The 16278-nt window shown below is 57.9% G+C and overlaps 6 protein-coding genes across 6 annotated transcripts; 1 reads left to right on the top strand and 5 right to left on the bottom strand.

Annotated features, from left to right (window-relative positions):
* On the bottom strand, positions 1-554 carry SCHCODRAFT_02435083 (uncharacterized protein; the record flags this gene model as incomplete). The annotated part of the gene is made up of 3 exons (XM_050342521.1): positions 1-190; positions 238-483; positions 531-554. Coding segments are annotated over 3 exons (460 nt in total), but the record flags the coding sequence as incomplete, so codon positions are not given.
* Positions 555-1174: 620 nt separating this feature from the next.
* SCHCODRAFT_02519766 (uncharacterized protein) lies at positions 1175-5223 on the bottom strand (the record flags this gene model as incomplete). Its single annotated transcript, XM_050343425.1, has 10 exons — positions 1175-1296; positions 1375-1935; positions 1990-2706; positions 3390-3639; positions 3845-4087; positions 4304-4372; positions 4446-4515; positions 4650-4784; positions 4875-4952; positions 5072-5223. 10 exons carry the CDS (start codon positions 5221-5223, stop codon positions 1175-1177), a joined length of 2397 nt encoding a protein of 798 aa, XP_050197338.1.
* Positions 5224-5574: 351 nt separating this feature from the next.
* SCHCODRAFT_02519785 (uncharacterized protein) lies at positions 5575-7576 on the bottom strand (the record flags this gene model as incomplete). The annotated part of the gene is made up of 6 exons (XM_050343426.1): positions 5575-5962; positions 6016-6496; positions 6547-7087; positions 7146-7339; positions 7391-7474; positions 7522-7576. 6 exons carry the CDS (start codon positions 7574-7576, stop codon positions 5575-5577), a joined length of 1743 nt encoding a protein of 580 aa, XP_050197337.1.
* Positions 7577-7931: 355 nt separating this feature from the next.
* On the bottom strand, positions 7932-9121 carry SCHCODRAFT_02673466 (uncharacterized protein; the record flags this gene model as incomplete). Its single annotated transcript, XM_050346681.1, has 4 exons — positions 7932-8351; positions 8412-8576; positions 8627-8701; positions 8756-9121. 4 exons carry the CDS (start codon positions 9119-9121, stop codon positions 7932-7934), a joined length of 1026 nt encoding a protein of 341 aa, XP_050197336.1.
* A 763-nt stretch (positions 9122-9884) lies between these two features.
* On the bottom strand, positions 9885-13012 carry SCHCODRAFT_02519923 (uncharacterized protein; the record flags this gene model as incomplete). The annotated part of the gene is made up of 9 exons (XM_050343430.1): positions 9885-10268; positions 10317-10502; positions 10558-10783; positions 10833-10885; positions 10939-11173; positions 11236-11410; positions 11466-11585; positions 11638-11837; positions 11889-13012. 9 exons carry the CDS (start codon positions 13010-13012, stop codon positions 9885-9887), a joined length of 2703 nt encoding a protein of 900 aa, XP_050197335.1.
* A 632-nt stretch (positions 13013-13644) lies between these two features.
* Positions 13645-14179, top strand: SCHCODRAFT_02520112 (uncharacterized protein; the record flags this gene model as incomplete). Its single annotated transcript, XM_003027871.3, has 4 exons — positions 13645-13725; positions 13775-13928; positions 13979-14065; positions 14121-14179. The coding sequence occupies 4 exons, from the start codon at positions 13645-13647 to the stop codon at positions 14177-14179; spliced, it is 381 nt and encodes a 126-aa protein (XP_003027917.2).
* Positions 14180-16278: the final 2099 nt, after the last annotated feature.

Genomic DNA, 16278 nt, shown 5'->3' with positions numbered 1-16278 from the left:
ATGAATGGTATGGGCAGCGAGCTTTCGTGCCGTGGGCCATGCAACGGCCTGGGGTCCCAAAAGGCAGATCGCAGTCGCAATCGCGCATCTTATGCCCGCTTTCGCAGATGCTGTGTCCACATGGCACGACGGTACCCACTGCGGGAGCACCGCATACACAGCAAGCGCCGACGTCACGCACAGCAGCACTCTGCCGACCATTAGACATGATGCATTCTGGAGGACACTGGATCATACCCAGCCATTGGAGGCATTGTCCAGTTTCGCTCGCGCTTCTAAGTACTCGCGTTTCGTCGCGACATGATCGTCCTGGTCCTTCCGACGAGCGAGCGTTGCTTGCTGAAGAGCCCCTTCGAGCTGCAGCACCCGCGCTGAGGAATCTCTGAGATCGGACTCCATTCGACTCAGTCGATGAGCGAGTATATCTCGCTCGAGTTCAGCTTCGCGTCTTTCTCTCAACGTCTGCTCCAGGTGGGCGTAAATCTTCACGAAGGCGTCAGCTCGTGGTAGACGCCGTGAAGGCGACGCACCTTGGGGAGGGGAAGGGTATTCATAATTGATGCTCGACACTCCAATGGTGCTCCTTATATTCCTCTTCAATCTGAATACCACCTGACATACGCTGCATAGCAGAGGCAACGGCGGCCACCGCTGATTGCTAAGGCATGGCAACAATCTGACGGCCGGTAACTATCACGGCGCCCGACGCATTCATTGAGCTCGCCGTCGCGCTAATGGTGTGAATCCCCTTCAGAAGATCGAGGGCAGATAGCAAGGAACAAGGCAGGCAGTTGACGTTACGTTACCATCGCAGCTCAGCTTCATCGTCCTTGATATTGCATGACCACCTACCCATATATTGCATGTTTAGAGACGGTCCGGAACTAGAGACATGGCCAGAGCATCCGCCAACTCCAGATGATAACATAGCCGCCGGCCTCGCGTCGCGCGGCAGCCGGCGACTCCGGCCCAGGTGGAGCGGGCGGAGTCCCCACTTGAGGCGGAGCCGCCGACTCACCTGTAAAGCATTGGCTCTGAATGGATGAGCCGCCCGGTGAGGTATGCTAGGGCACCAACGACTGGTAGGGACAGTGAGCGACGAGGGTCTTATGATTTCAAGGAGTAACAAAACCATAGAATCAAAAACCAATCCGGACATGGGAGATTCCTGTATTCAAACCTCCCATTCCCTCCAGTTGTAGAAGAGGGCGGTCTCATTCTCATCCATCGCCTTGTCGGGGTCTTCTTCGAACTGCTCAATCCACTCCTCTGGCCACCCGCTGGAGGGGCATTCCCCTGGAATGGGACCAACGTACATCCCTAGCATTTGGCGTTCATCAAAGGACCCTGCAAATCACCGGGGTTTGTACATACCTGGAGCGAATGAGACACGCGCGGTGACACCGATGCTTTGGGCGAGGTGAAGCAGCAGAGACCGAGCATGCGGCTTCCATTTCAGGCCTTCGTTCTCTCCATAAGGACGTCGCAAGAGACCGGAGGGATAGCGTGCTTGAGACGCCCGATGACCATCGTCCAAGTCACTGTCGGTCGCGCTGGAATCGGTGCTCTCCGAGTCACTTGCCTCGTCCTCTGCGTCGTAGATGATCAAGATGATCATGGAGCAGCGCCGTGGAAGCGCAAATGACTGCCACCATGAGAGCGTCAGGCGATCACCGCATATGCCTGTAACGTCGGCATTGTTCCCCCCTCGGTAGCCTCCTCCACGGCCCATGTCAGAGTAGAAGACGCTCATGATGAAGAATTCGAGGTGAAGCTCGGTGATGGGTGCTAACGCGTCGTTGGATAGGACGCGAATGAGGTTCTTGACGCCATCCATCTCCTGCAATCGGTCTCCGCGTCGCGTGAGCATCCGAACATGAAGCTCGCGGAGGGCAGGCAGATGCCCTTCGAAATGCAGGCCTGCGCCTTCTGTATCTGTGAGAGAGGTTTCAGTGAGACATAAGCCTGACATGATTGGTAGCCACTCACCGTCGTTCTCGAGGAGCATGCTGGAAGATATATGCAAGCGTTCGATGCTGCTTCGAACAGAGCCCAGGCAAGCACGCAGGGTGGTCCAAGTGACATCAGCTCCTTTGGAAATGTCAAGCGCGGTGAGGGGTGGGTGCCAGTGGGGCGGAAGCACGAGCTCAAACCACGCATCCGTCACCCCATTCCCAACGATGAGCTCTTCGAGCCTCACCCAAGGCGCAGTTTCACCGGATAGTGGCTCCCGCTGAGGGCCTTCTATGTGCTGTATCACAAGCTTCTTGATTCCAGTCACTTCGGACATAAGCGCAAACAGATCACGCTGGCGGCGAAGTACCAAGACGCAATCCAGCCTTTCTAGATGGGGCGACGCCCGCAGAAAAGGCAAGAGACAGGAGATGGCCATAGTCTCCCTGTAGAGCGCATCGTCGGAGTCGGGGGAGAATGTGAGGCTTTGAAGACGCAGGGGGGCGGATCGAGTGGCATGCGGGATGAGTTCACGAGCGAGCCTGGTATCATGCAGCACGAGTTCGCGCGCGGTTGCCAGAAGACCACGACCCAGCGCTTTTATGGAGCGCTCATCGTCTTGATCTACCACGATCGTCTTGAACATCAGGGGCACCAGTCGGGTGCGCAGGGCGTGATTGACAGAGGACACAACAAGTCGGGTGTCCCCGTCGGCATAGGTTGAGATATTGAGCAAAATCGTATCAGGGATTGCTGCAAAGGCAGGATATCTGCATCAGATACTAGAGACTCAGACTACAATGTCATACCTGCCACCATCTCTCAAGACCGACCAAGGGCGCAAGATCCGCGTGGCAAACACGCGCGTATGGGTTCCAGCCCATAATCACGTGACAATGCCAGGCCCGCCGGCGGACTATGACGGGGATGGCTTGACCTGTCCCTACTCCTTCTTGCCCCTGACTATGTCTTCCTGAAGGAACGGCAACTATCTCAATCACTGGCATGGTCTACAGACCCGGCCCGGAGACTTGTGCTGCTGTAAAGAGCTCACCTTCCTTATAAGGAGCGAACCGTCTCGACGTAGGGCAGGAACAAAGAATTGCACATTCACAGGAGCACACATTCAGGGAACAAGATGGCTAGCATATAGTGTCAGGAGTAATTCTCGTACAGACGATGGGGGAGGCGACTTTGCAGAACAGGAAGGACGCAAGATGAGTACTGCACATGAGGACGAGCGGCGAGCCGGGCAGGAGATCAATCCTCGGAGGCCATGTCGTCCTCCAGCTCGAGATCCCCAAACCACAGGTCAAAGAGCGGCTGGTGCTTCTCGAGGCAGACCTTCAAGGAGGCGATCGCGTCAGCGGGCGTACGCCTGCCATAGTTCTGGCAGAGCCATCAGCACGTCACACACCAGCCAAGGGACCCTGTACGTACGTCGTCCAGCGCGGTCCGCACTTCGACGAAAAGACATCTGAACTCTTTCTTCACTTCGCGGACCTCATGTCGGCGAAGGCGTGCGGTCCCGGAGTGTTCCTCGATGGACTGTTGTAGGCTGCTGACAAAGCTCTCCGACGAATCGAGTCTGGCCTTGGTGAGGTCGAGCCATTGCTTCAAGTCATCTCTTTCAGCCTCTGCCGCTGCGCGCTTCTTGAAGGCGTCGTCGAGTATCGCCTGCACCTCCTGAAATGTCCAAGGCATCAGCGTATCGATGACGGCGGCACACACATGCGCGTACTGCAGTTGACGCGACTACGCGCGGAGGCTGTTCCAGCGATCGTCAGTGGGAAACAAACAGGCATCGGAGAGGGGTCCACTGACCGCGCCGTCATCCTGTGAGAGAGGCAGCATGAGTTCGGCATATAGGCAGGCGCAACAATGCACTCACGTTTTGGTTAGAGGCGTTGGAGACGTTAGCGGTCGACATTGTTGGCGGTAGTGAGTGGGGAGACGGAGAAACAAGCGCCAGTGAACGCCGGGTATAAGAGCGAGGAGGTGACCCACCGTCTGTCATCCGTCCATTGAGGCCGGTGAACCCTATCTTCAGATCAGGGTCCTTCTCGCACCAGGTTGAAAGGCCAGCGAACCCTTGATCGCACGGCAGGTCCCCGCCAGGGTACGCGCGAGCACCCTGGTGATAGGCGGCCGGCGGTTCAGAAGACATCCGACGGCTACCAGATATACTATCCTGAGCCTGATCATGACGGGCTTCCCAAGAGTGTATAACAGACAGCGGGGTCGCCCATGCAGCTCTCCTGGCGTACGAGCGCATGAGCCCCGGAGCTAGGGTTGATCCAGCGTGGGGACGGTCAGCAACGGGGCGAGGACGAAAGATGTAAACACTCACCTGGCCATAGCGAAGCACGGCGGGCATGTTAGCATGGGACACGGGTGCAAGGTCACCAAAGGGACACGTCTAGAGGGCTTGCTCATGGAAGTCCTACTCAATGACGACATGGTAGAGAGATGCCGAGGGTGAGCGCGCGCACCTCCGCGCGTACTGTACAGGTTAGTACATTTCCATGTTCAGCCATCGGAAGCTCGACGCATGCAATGTGCCTGCACAACGTTGAGTGTACACCAAGATGATTGGACGATAGCCTGACGCTCGATGAGTATATATCGGAGAATACAGCGCACCGGGTGCGCATCTGACGGCCTCGAGGAGCTCGGGTGCAATGCAGGCCACGCACTGTATGTGGGACACATGATAGCGCCGCCCAGTACCCCGACTTAGGGACAGCGCGACGGCTATCCCTGTTGTCGGGGGACGACGGGCGACTCTATACACTGCCGTCGCACCGGGCAGATCGCGAGCGTCCTTGGGGCTAGAAATTATGCGGTATACGGAAAGAGGTTGCGTTATCGGTATGCGTACATCGTGCGACGTGAAGCAGGCAGGAGAGTATGAGCCTCACCCTCCCCTCACGCTCATGAAGCCGCCGATAATGCGGAGCGAGCTCTTGGAGCATTCGACTCCATCGCCGGCAATGTAGCTGCCTTTGTAAGAGTATGTACGACATGCGTAGCTGAATTTGCTCACTCGGGCACATTTGCGGGAAAACGGACTGCGCATGCGCCAAACTCCTGGACGAGCATGGCGTCCCCCCGCGACTGACGACGTGGCCCCAATGGAGAGCTCCTTCTTGGTGCGCTGTGCCGTACCTGCGGGTGGAATACGGAGATTGAGAATCCGATATTGTAGTCCCCGCGCTTGAAGCCACGCGATGCAGTGGAGCGACCTGGAGCGCACTCTGTGATGGACATGCAGCACTGGCTCAGTCAGATATCGGTGAGAAGGATGAAGCTTTAGCGTAGCATCCTCTTGAAGGAGAGCCAAGGCAGCGAGCGCAGGTCTCCTCGCGCTGCGGACCGATCCGTTCCCAAAAAGGAAGGAGGACGTTCTGCCGCGCAGCGAAGGAAAACGTCCGGGTCCTTGAAACGAGGGTTCCTCAAGTCTAATCCCGCCTCAAGGGCAGAACCTCACAGCCGTCTCCCCACCGACACTCCGCTCGCCCGTGCGGGCCGGTCTCCCTTTCCCTCTGGCGTTGCGAGCCTTGCTCAAACTGCCCACAGTTCTGAAGGCACCAACACGCACGATAGCAATGCAATTCTTGTCTAGATTACCAGCGGGGCGTAATATTTGACTTGCTCTCCGAACGACCATCTCTTCTGCACCATCCTGCTGTTCAGCATATTCTCATGCATGACCAGGTCCTCCACAATGTCCCGTTGCTTCCCGTTCAATTCCCGCCCTTGTCCATATTGCGACGTGCGTCTGACATACCTCCAGGCGACATACAAGTCCTTCCTCATCTGGGGGTTGTCCTCCAGTGTCAGGCGCAGCACGACTTCCGGTACGAGGATGTTGCGGAGCAGCCATTGCTCGTCAAATGTGTACTCCCTCTGCAAGGCGACGAGCAACCTGTGAATGTCCTCCAGGGGAATCATATTCACAATGACCCGCTCGATCAGAACCCTGCCCTCATCCTCCAGATCTCCGTACCTGGAAATACGCAGGTCAGCACCGCACACGCCCGGTACATGAAGGATGCTCACAATCCCATGGGCGCAGGAGAAAAGGGCGGCAACGTCTTCAAGTCCCGAGGCGGGTCCCCTTTGCGTCCTTTTTTTGCCCACTCCTCCAATTTCCCTAGGTATTCCAACCTCAGCGTCGCCTGATCGTACAAGCACTGCCTCACAAAGAAGCACTGCAAAGCGGGGCCGCTGGTGCGGAGGTGAGCAACGGACTGCAGTTGGTCCAAGGACACCGCATCGGGTACATGATCAGTTAGGATAGCGGTCAACAAGCCTCTGTAGGCCCTGACCCGGTCGGGCACCGCACTCCAGTCGATCATCACCTCGTCGAAGCCGTGGATCCGTGCATGGACAAGAACTTCGGTCTCCCAGTGGGCGCGTAGGCACTTATTGATCCGGGCAGGCGCTGATGAGGTAACCATCCTGCTCAATCTTGGGGATGGATGGGCGGGAAGCGCGGCGTGGCACTTCGGGCAGAAGTCTCTGGTGCTGTAGATGTTCTCTTGGACCCAATCAGTCGTACGCCTTTCAAAACGTCCCAAGAACACGTACCCATAGCTGACAAGCTTCTCACCTCCCCATCGAGTCGGTCATCGAGGTCGCTAGAATCGCTGGAGTCGTCAGAGTCCTCGGATTCGCTGGAAGTATCTCCGCCAGCACCCAGACTGTGTTGCGCTTTGTGCCGGGTTCGCTCCTGTTCCCGCGCGAGCGCGGCCTTCTTCGTCAACATCGGGGGAGGAGCGTCTGAGTTTCGGAGCACTTTCGGCACAAGGTGAGGATTTGCAACGAGCGGTAGAGCTTTCAGGGACTCACGGGGAGGTAGCGCCACTCCCAGCCAGAGACAGAGGCGCACTGTGTTCTCTTCGGCGCTCCTTTGCGGATCAAGCTCCCGCCGGTCGGTGAGGATCTCCTTCAGCTGTTCTTCCCCCATGGGGGCCAGGCTGTCCGCCGTATGCGCTCGAGCCAGGTCAACGATGGTCGCGCGAGACTTCTCCATCTCCTGCTTCGACTGCTCCAGAATTTTCCTGCGTCGTTGAACTTCTTCTGCCTGAGATTTGACAGTCCGGGGCTTGGGTTTCATTCGACGCGACTGCTGGTGTGCATCCAGCTAGTCAGCATATTGGCAGATGTATCCGCCGCCATGCGCTCACCGACGAAGAGACCTGTGCGATTTCGGGTTGCAGTTGAGGGGCAGGCTCCGAGGGGGATGGCGATGGTGTACGTGGATGAGATTTCGGCGATGACGGAGCGCTCGAAGCCAACTGCGAAGGGGCATGGGTATTTGAGTGGCAAGCCGGCGAGAGCGCGGGCTGTTTTGTCACCCCATCCATATGCACTGTCGCGCCTGTGGCAGAGGGTGGGTGGATGAACAAAGGTGAGCTCTCTTTCAGCGCACCTTGACCGAACCACTCGTCCTCGCCATGAAGCAGCACACCCATGCGCATTCCTTTAGGGTACACGTCTTTGCGATCTCTCCCTGCTTTTGGGATGAATGCGGAGAACAGCAACATTGAACGCGATACGCACCGGTGCCCTTCCCTCTGCCCGTTTCCTCCGCCTTCCGCTTCTTTCCCTTGGGCATGGATTTCGGCGGAGAACTCAGATCCCGCGTCGATCCAAGTGTCAGAACAAGGGATACGCTATGAGTGGTCCCAGGGTGCCGGCGTAGATGGGGGGATGTGGGGCAGACTTTGGAAAGTAAAGGTTCTTTGTACAGCGCAGGTACGGAACCGGCGGTCGGGAGGGAAGTCCAGCCGGCGATCGAGCTCAAACTGGAATCGGCGGTCGGGGAAGCCTCCACATAAGGAAATCCCTATCGCGCCACTGCATGATCGATGTGCGATCGGCGGTTCCACGGAACGCGCGCGCCGATGTGCTAAGTCATGGTGAGGGAGATGCTGGCGGGGGTCAACGGAGGCTGAGAAAAGTCCTCATTTCTAAGCCGTTGCGTCGCTAGCCTCGTCATGGTCGCTAACAACGAAACTACCAATGGAGTAGCAGTCTCCGGGCTCCTCCACGCCGCTGCTTGGCTCTCCATCCTCCACATCATCATCGTCAATCTTGACCATTCGCAGGATGCGCGCCCCACCAAGTCCGCCGCTACGTATAGGGGGTAGCATGAACTGAGGCCCATTCGGAAGATTTTGAGATAACAGGCCCGCCCATCGCGCGCCGTCCACCTCAGCAACTTCGGAAGGCGACGATGTCAGAAACCCGTCTTGGTTACCGTGTTCTCCGTAGCAGGCCCCTTCGTCCTCCTCACCACTCGATGTTTCCTCACCGGAATGGATGGCTTGCACATCCAGGAAGGGGTTGTTAATGTAGATGTTGGTGTGATGGACATCGTCCTCGCCTGGCTGCATTGGCAGACGTGCGTAAGATTACAGGTCTCTGTCCTCAAAGGTAGCAGCACGTACTTGGGGAGAATGAGCAGGAACATGTAAGGATCCCGAGGGTGAACCCACGTCGGGCTGGACAATTTCCGGCTGTATCGCCATCGAGCTCGCCTCCTCAGAGGTCGCCCTGGTGGGTGAGCTCCACCGCTTGATACGCTTGAGCGCCCCTCCGAAGTCGTCGCCAGCCTGTGAAGCACCGTGAGCTACGCAGAGCCTCAGACGTCCCACCCACTTACACCGGCATCCTCCAATCCATCGAGGAAGATGGCTTCTGCCAGCCTGCGCTTGGGAGGACATAGGCGAGGTGGTGGCTGCGAAGGCGCGTGAGCTCTCAGGCCACATCAAAAGAGGTTCGCGCGACGTACAGAGGGCGTGATGTTCCTTTGCGGAATACCGAGTACTGCCCCCTCCTTGTTGGGAGTCTCTCCACCTGGCGCGCCCATGGCACGCATCTCCACCATCCTCACCGCCTCTTCCTCCTCTGCCGACCAAGGTGCGTTGGCGAGCGCCTCTACCTCCGCGGAGGAGGACCTCGCAGCTTTCTGCTCAATCCGGCGCACCTCCGCTTCCTCCTCCTCCGTCCAAGGCTCATTGGCCAACCTCTCCACCTCCTCTGATGACGATCTGAGAGCTTCACGTTCGACCCGCCTCACTAACTCCTCCTCCTCCTCCGTCCAGGGAGCACCTGCCAGATCATCAATGTCCTGGGATAGTGAGTGGGGTGCATGCATCGGCCTGCAATGAGGGTATGCAGGTTGATTATCACCGTCAGACAACATGGAAGGACTCGCCAAGGGAGAACTGGCAAGCCATGTGCCATCAGTTCGCCATCAGCTCCAAATGGGGCAGCGCTCGAACAAATGTACGAGCCGAAAGCACCTATGAATTCAACGCTGGAGTCCTTACATGCTAACCGTGATACCTAACCGAGCAGCCAGAACAAATGGACCACCGATTTTCGACCAGATTGCGCTGAACGCTGAGCCTGTAGACAACAACATCAGCGAGTAGATCACCGTACGGAAAGCTATCTGCACCTCTGTTCGCAAGAGCTGATGCAATCATGGGCAGATTCGTCGTGAGCGACGCTGAGAGCACAGCGTTTCTTCTGGCAGTCCACCTACAGCACACATCGTAAGTAGAGTAGTATGCGCTCTGCTGCGGCGCGACGACTTGCCCTGGTACGCTCGTTCACTTGGACGTGTCCGCAGATGTGACGGGTACAAAGGTTGGCGATGAAGCACATGCCAATGATCTTAAGGTCTGGAATGCGAGTGCGTCGGTTGGGAGCGGGTTATCAAGAGCAGTCTGCTGGGCGCCCCTCCTTTTATATGACACCGATCCCAAGCACCTGTCGTCATAAATACTATTAGGCAGGACCATGTATGTGAAATCGTGTAGCAGGGGTCAGGGCAGTACCCGTAGAATTGGGGAGCACTGTTGACGCACACCTGCTTCCCAAAGAACACCGTGTCATGGAGACTAAGTAAGAAACTACGAAAGATGAGCTCCCCAACCGAAGCCGTCCGTCACCCATGCGTTACATGCCCTATCAGTGTGCGCCACCACCGACAAACGCTGGCCTTGGCAGTTCATGTTGAAATGAGTGAGACGGTTCGAAGGGAAGAACAATAGGTCGCCAGCTCGCAAGGCGAGGACAAGGCGGGCTTCATGAAGCACCAGCTCGCCGCCCGTCCATCCACCAAGCGGAGAGACCATGCATATCCTCAGATCACCGCGATCACGATGGCCGTCTGTTGCGACCCCAAGGTTGAGCACGAACCCAGCGAAGGGCGCGCAAGGGGACCCCTCTCGTAGCGGTAGAACCTCGAGAAACAGCTCCAGTTCGTCTTGTACCGGACCCAGGTGCGTCTGCATCTGCCCAGTGGTCATCAGTGCTAGACGCTAAAAGCAGGAAAAACGAACAACATTTTCGGACACCCACGCAAATAGCGGTTTGAGCATGGTGGCGATAGCCTGGTAGCCCAGAGGATCTTCGCGTATCTCGTGAGACTGACGCGGGACACGCATATTCACGTTCACTCGTGTTCCTCCCTCCCTGGAAATCCGTGTCGGATGCGCGGCCTCGGGAGGCGGCAGGTTCTCGTTGCCCTAGTGAGAAGCGTCATCAGAGAATGTGGCACGGCGATACAACGTCTAGGCTCACGTGCTCGGAGTACTTGCAATATATGGTGAAGTGGATGGCAACAAAACCTTCGTACTCTTCCGCTGAGCTGTCCACAGTATCGAAGTCCGACGGCAGTAAGCACTGTATGCGATCGACAACGCTGTCCAGCAATTCCCTGAGATCAGGTCTCCCGGGCTGAGATCCTTCAATAGGTACTACGAAGGCTATGCGGTCGCCAGTGCCTGCCCGAAGATCGAGAGGCATCCTGGAACCACGTATTAGCCAGAACAGCAACATAACAGTCATCAACACACCCGTCTAGGATACCGGGATCCAGGACGATATAATCGTCACCGCCTTCCCGCAGCTGGAGAGGCACGTCGTCAGTCCGTATCTATTCGCTCTGGAGCACGCGGATACCTTGCGTTCCAGCTCCTCCTTCGTTTCAACGCGCACAGCGCACTTATCGACCTTCTTCCGCTGAGCCTCGGTCCACGCCCGCCGGTTGTCCCCAGTGACTGGGCACGGCTCGGAAGGGAAAGGTCGGCCGGTGTTGATGGTTAGCGCGGCAGGAAGCGGACAGGCTGACGGTTGTTGTGGCGCCAGAGACGTATAATCCTCCCACTTGTACGAACGGGGCGGCAGACGAAAGCAACTGATCGGGAGGGTTAACGCAAATGTGCATGCGTGAGATTCATGCGCAGGGAAAGCACTGACTTCAGCTGAACCTCCCCAAATCGAGCGTCCCAGAAGTCGAAGTCCGAGAGATGATGGTAAGCGGCGGTGCTCGGATCGTAGAGACGGAGGTTGCTTTTGCCGGTGGCTTCTTGCTGCATCCAACGCAGGAGGGGAAGGTAGTGATTGCGGACGAGCCGGCCAGCAGCCGTTTGCTCTGCAGAGAGACAACATACGTTAGAAAAGCTCCACAGGCCCAGGTACTCACCCACCGTCCGGCTCACGGAATGGAAGACCCATGGCCATGATATCATGGTAAGTTGTATAGCGTCCACTGCGACACTCGCCTAAGAATGCGCACGAAGACAGCGCGAATAGGATGAGCGGGGTGCCTGTGCTCGGCATGTCCAGTCAAACGCATGGTGCCCGTTGATAGAAACCCACCGGCCATGCACAGATAGAGAAGCCGTGTCCCCATGCCCAACCATCTCTCCAGCGTCGACTTCGATACGCCAGCTGAGCGCGCTAGCTCGGCCCTATTGGCGCCATGGGGTAGAGCACCCTGCGCTGCGCGTGCGCGTTGCTTACGCCGAGCGTCCCTTGAACCATTCTTCTGACGAGTCTGACGAGCCTCGCGGTCGAGACTTCCGCGCTGTCAGTATACGCAGCAGTGCCATGGAACATGAATGACCCACTGATCTACGTTCAGCACCAGCTGTATGTAGCCCATGCAGAGGGCGAGTTCCATCTCGGATGCACTCCTCTCCAACCTCGTGACCATAGCGGCGATGCTGGCGAGGTTCAGAGGTGAAGATGGCGCCGCCAAAACGGCAGCGTTGGATAGGTTATCAACCACTCCGAACAAAGCGGCTATACGGCTGACACGCTGCGCGTCATTCTGCCCGCACACCTGCTCCACCAACAAAGACGCGCCCTCTGTCAGAGGTACAGGACCATCGACCAATGTCCAGTTCTTGTGCTGCTTGTCACCTTCCAGCCTTACAGAGTTTGTGCGCGGGCGGACATGGCGTCGGGCCTGCTTCTCCTTAGAACGGCGCCGACGTTTTCGGTTGCGAGGCGCGGGGGACGGGGAGGAGTCTTCCCGCGCGCTGTCTCGTTCGTCGCGATCAGCGCGTCCCCTGGAGCGGAGCCTCGTGCGACGCGGGCTTTGAATACAACGGTTTCTGGTCGGCGAGTCCTCGTCGTCAGAGTACTCAGTGAGCGGCGAAGGCGGACCCGAGGACGACGGCGCGGATAGCCTAGAATCGCACCCGCTATTCCGGATCATTGACAGCTCTTCTACCGGGTTACAGACGTCGTACAGATGTGTCTCAGGGCGAGCTGATGAAGTAGACTGTTCCAGTGTGAGTTTGACCAGGGAGTAAGACGCAGGGGAGAAACGCACATAAAATTGCTCTGGTTCGGCGGTACAGACTGACGCGGTGTCGTCGGAGAAAGAAGCTTCGGACAGCAGCTTTGGCCAGTCTTCAGCGTGGTTGACCCCAGGCGACGTTGGCCGAGGGGCCCACTGCTCGGCGGCCGGCGACGGCGACCCAGCTTGCGGTCGGGGATGGAAAGGTCCTAGGTCGGTGTTGTTTGGAAGCGCAGACGACAGAGAGCGCGCGCGGGGCCGTCCATGAAGGGACGCCATGGATGTCGAACGATGACGCCGGAGGGAAACCGCAATGCTGTCCCTCTCCGCACGCACCGCTCTCACCAATTCCGCAGCTGAATCGGCACACGAGGCCTGCCAGGACGCATTCAGCAACGCCTCCCAAGTCGCCACGGGAAGATTCAGAGAAATGGACAGAGACGCCATGGGCGACAAACGACCGGTGACTGGGCGGACGAAAATCGTCTGGTCAGGGTATTTCGGGCGCGCCAAATGATCCAAGCTTACGTACTTGTGCCGTTGACCAGATGACGGCGAGGTGCCGTCCGCTGATGAGGATTGTGGCTGGGGCCGTTGCAAGTCTACCGTTACTGAAGGAAGCCTTGACTTTTGTACCAGATAAGTTGGGGCTGGCCAACGTTCGGAGATTGGGAAATTTGGGTCTGGTTTGTGGACGGGATTGCAGGCGAGCGGCGAATTTCATCCCATTTCCAAAGCGGCATCCTATCATACGCGTGCGCAGGGTGGTCATGCCTGGCCGCCGAGTGCCCGTATGCACCAGGCGAGCCGGAGAATGGGCAAGAAGAGCTGGTGGGCTGGAATGACTCCTGCCACGTGACGTCCGGCAAAATCCGGATGGGGGGGAGGATCCTGATGTCGGGTGGATTCGCCGGTTACGCCTCCTCGTTGCAAACCGCCACAGCGATGTGCTGGGACACATCCGATTACTGCCCCTCGGGCCGGATGCGCTGGCCACCAAAAGGCGTATTCCCGGTGGGAGGGGGCAATTTAGTCGACCGTCCAGGTGAGCGCGTTCGCTAAGCTCCGCTTTTCCTGCAATGAAGTTGAATCCAGAGGCCATACTCGCCGTATATCGCCCGCAAAGCTGCGGTGGCAAAGTGGTCCTGTATCTGGTCGCCGTATGTGTGACTGCCGTGTGAGTCGGTATATTCACTCACCGTAATACAGTGGTACGGCCACGAGAAATTCACTTGGGATCCCCTATGGCGCCCAGATGGCAATACGCAGGACCTCGTCGACCGCGCGTGGCTGGCGCTCGCTCCCCTGAACAAGAAGACGCTCCCAGAGGAGCAAATGCACAAAGTCCCCTTCGGGCATGTTGGTAAGCCCGCTGTGCACAGAGGATATAGTACCCGGACTCAACGCATATAGAACTGATGTCGTCCATGTCGTGGCAACGATTCGCCGAGGCAGGCGTAGAAATGCCCGGACATGCCACTCGCACAGAGCCCCTGTTCTGTGAGTGCCGTCGGTGGATTTGGCAACCATTTTGCGGCTCCATCACCCCGGGTAGGGGTCGCCGACGCATGGGTAGTCATCTGGAGTATTCCTGGTATAAACTGGGGAGACTGACCATGCCAAAATGGTACTGGAGAGGTGCAGGGCGGGCCGCAGCTGAGGAGGCCGTAAGGCGCCTGGCGGGACGCAGCCCGGAGCATGCCATACCCGAAGACATGGCAATGCGCATGGCGAATCGCGCGGGGGAGTCTGCCGAAGAGCAATTCTCGCGATGGCACCATTAGCACTAGCGTGAATTATCATCTCTCCATCCCAGAGAGGTCCAGGAGGTGTGATCTATCTCGATTTATCAGTGAGGTCCCGCAGGCTATGGGGCTTGACGGACGGCTCGTCTAAGTCCCAATTTGTGGCGGAACGCGGGCTTTGTTTGGCTGCTCACTGATCACGTGATGGCCGGATGAAGTCGGCGAAAATTTGATCGATGAAGGCTTTGCTCTTGCCATCAAGCCATTCGTACACCATACCTTGTCGCAGCCAGGGCCCGGCTGAGCGGTTTGGAGGTTGGCCTCTCCTTAGGCCTGAGGTTGTCATGACCTCAGGTCGCCGCGCATGTACGATCAGTATGGGCGTGCTTTGGTGCGATGGCTCGTCGATCGCTCGATCGGCGAGAGTCTTTTGTTGTTTCTGTGGGCTTTTCACCGGGGGCTGTCGTCGCTTCGGCGTCGGTCAGTCCACGGACTAGGGCGACGTGCGGGCTTCACTCCCCACGTCGCCCGATCGCGGACGGCGTCGAGCCCGGGTGGCTCGGTTTCCGTACGTGATCACTTGGGCAGCGTCGGGTCCCCTGAGCGGCTCGGTCGCTGCACATACCTTTGCTGGAGCCGGCAGCGCCCTATGCGTTGTCCGGCCACAGCGCCACTAGCGACCGCCCAAAGACTTCGTGACGGGACGTAAGTGAAAGCCTTCATGGAACACGCGGAGTTGCTAACGAGTTTCCGCAGATATTCTGGTATTCGGTCCTTCCGTCCATCTCGTCTCGTACCCAAGAGCAGATCGTTGACGCGCCCCTTTTCAGCACGCCTTGCCTGTCGGTTTTTGGTCACCATCGCGTTTGTTGTTACTGTGGGCTCCTGGCCGGGGGCTGTCGTCGCTTCGGCGTCGGTCAGTCCACGGACTAGGGCGACGTGCGGGCTTCACTCCCCACGTCGCCCGATCGCGGACGGCGTCGAGCCCGGGTGGCTCGGTTTCCGTACGTGATCACTTGGGCAGCGTCGGGTCCCCTGAGCGGCTCGGTCGCTGCACACCTCCGTCCTAGGCGATGACGCGCCGGTTGCGACCGGACTTGTCCGGTTGTTGACTGTCGATGTCACGTCTTTTGTTGTTTCTGTGGGCTTTTCACCGGGGGCTGTCGTCGCTTCGGCGTCGGTCAGCCCACGGACTAGGGCGACGTGCGGGCTTCACTCCCCACGTCGCCCGATCGCGGACGGCGTCGGGCCCGGGTGGCTCGGTTTCCGTACGTGATCACTTGGGCAGCGTCGGGTCCCCTGAGCGGCTCGGTCGCTGCACATACCTTTGCTGGAGCCGGCAGCGCCCTATGCGTTGTCCGGCCACAGCACTATCGACGGTCGTCTCGGAGTGTGCAACCATCCGTAGGAGGCCGCTCCCCAGATCTGGAGGATTTGCTAACGTAGCTGCAGATATATCAGGGTATATTCTCGTCTCAAGAGGTTCGTTTCCTATCATGCGCGAGAGGCTTAGTTCTTCCTGCCCAGCCCGTGTCAGCACACCGCCTTGGCCCACACTCGGTGTGCATCGGACCCCCTTCTCGGTGTAGTCGCTGCTTTTCTTCTGCATTTCAACTGTTTCTGACATCATTGTAGGGTGTCAACGCACGTCGCGGTCGCGCACGTCACAGTCGCGCAATCGCATGCCAGCTTCCTTCGGTATATCCCCCGCATTCCTTATTTCACAAGCTGACTGTCCTTAAGGTTCTTTTATCTGCTTGCACAGTCGGCCCGCCAGCGGTGCGTACAGGTTCCACTTTATTCCTCACCGCTGATGTTCGTTTCCCTGCCAGCTTTGAACGACAACCCTGCATCAGTGCCCACGGCTTACTACGCACCTTTACATACACTATTTCTTTCGGTGGCCACCCCTTTTGTTACCCTTTGATTACTATACTGCATTACCTACAATCTCTGCGGCGCGCACCT

Source organism: Schizophyllum commune (genome assembly GCF_000143185.2).
Source record: "Schizophyllum commune H4-8 unplaced genomic scaffold SCHCOscaffold_15, whole genome shotgun sequence".
In the NCBI taxonomy this organism is placed as follows: domain Eukaryota; kingdom Fungi; phylum Basidiomycota; class Agaricomycetes; order Agaricales; family Schizophyllaceae; genus Schizophyllum; species Schizophyllum commune.
This window is presented reverse-complemented; position numbering and strand designations above follow the sequence as displayed.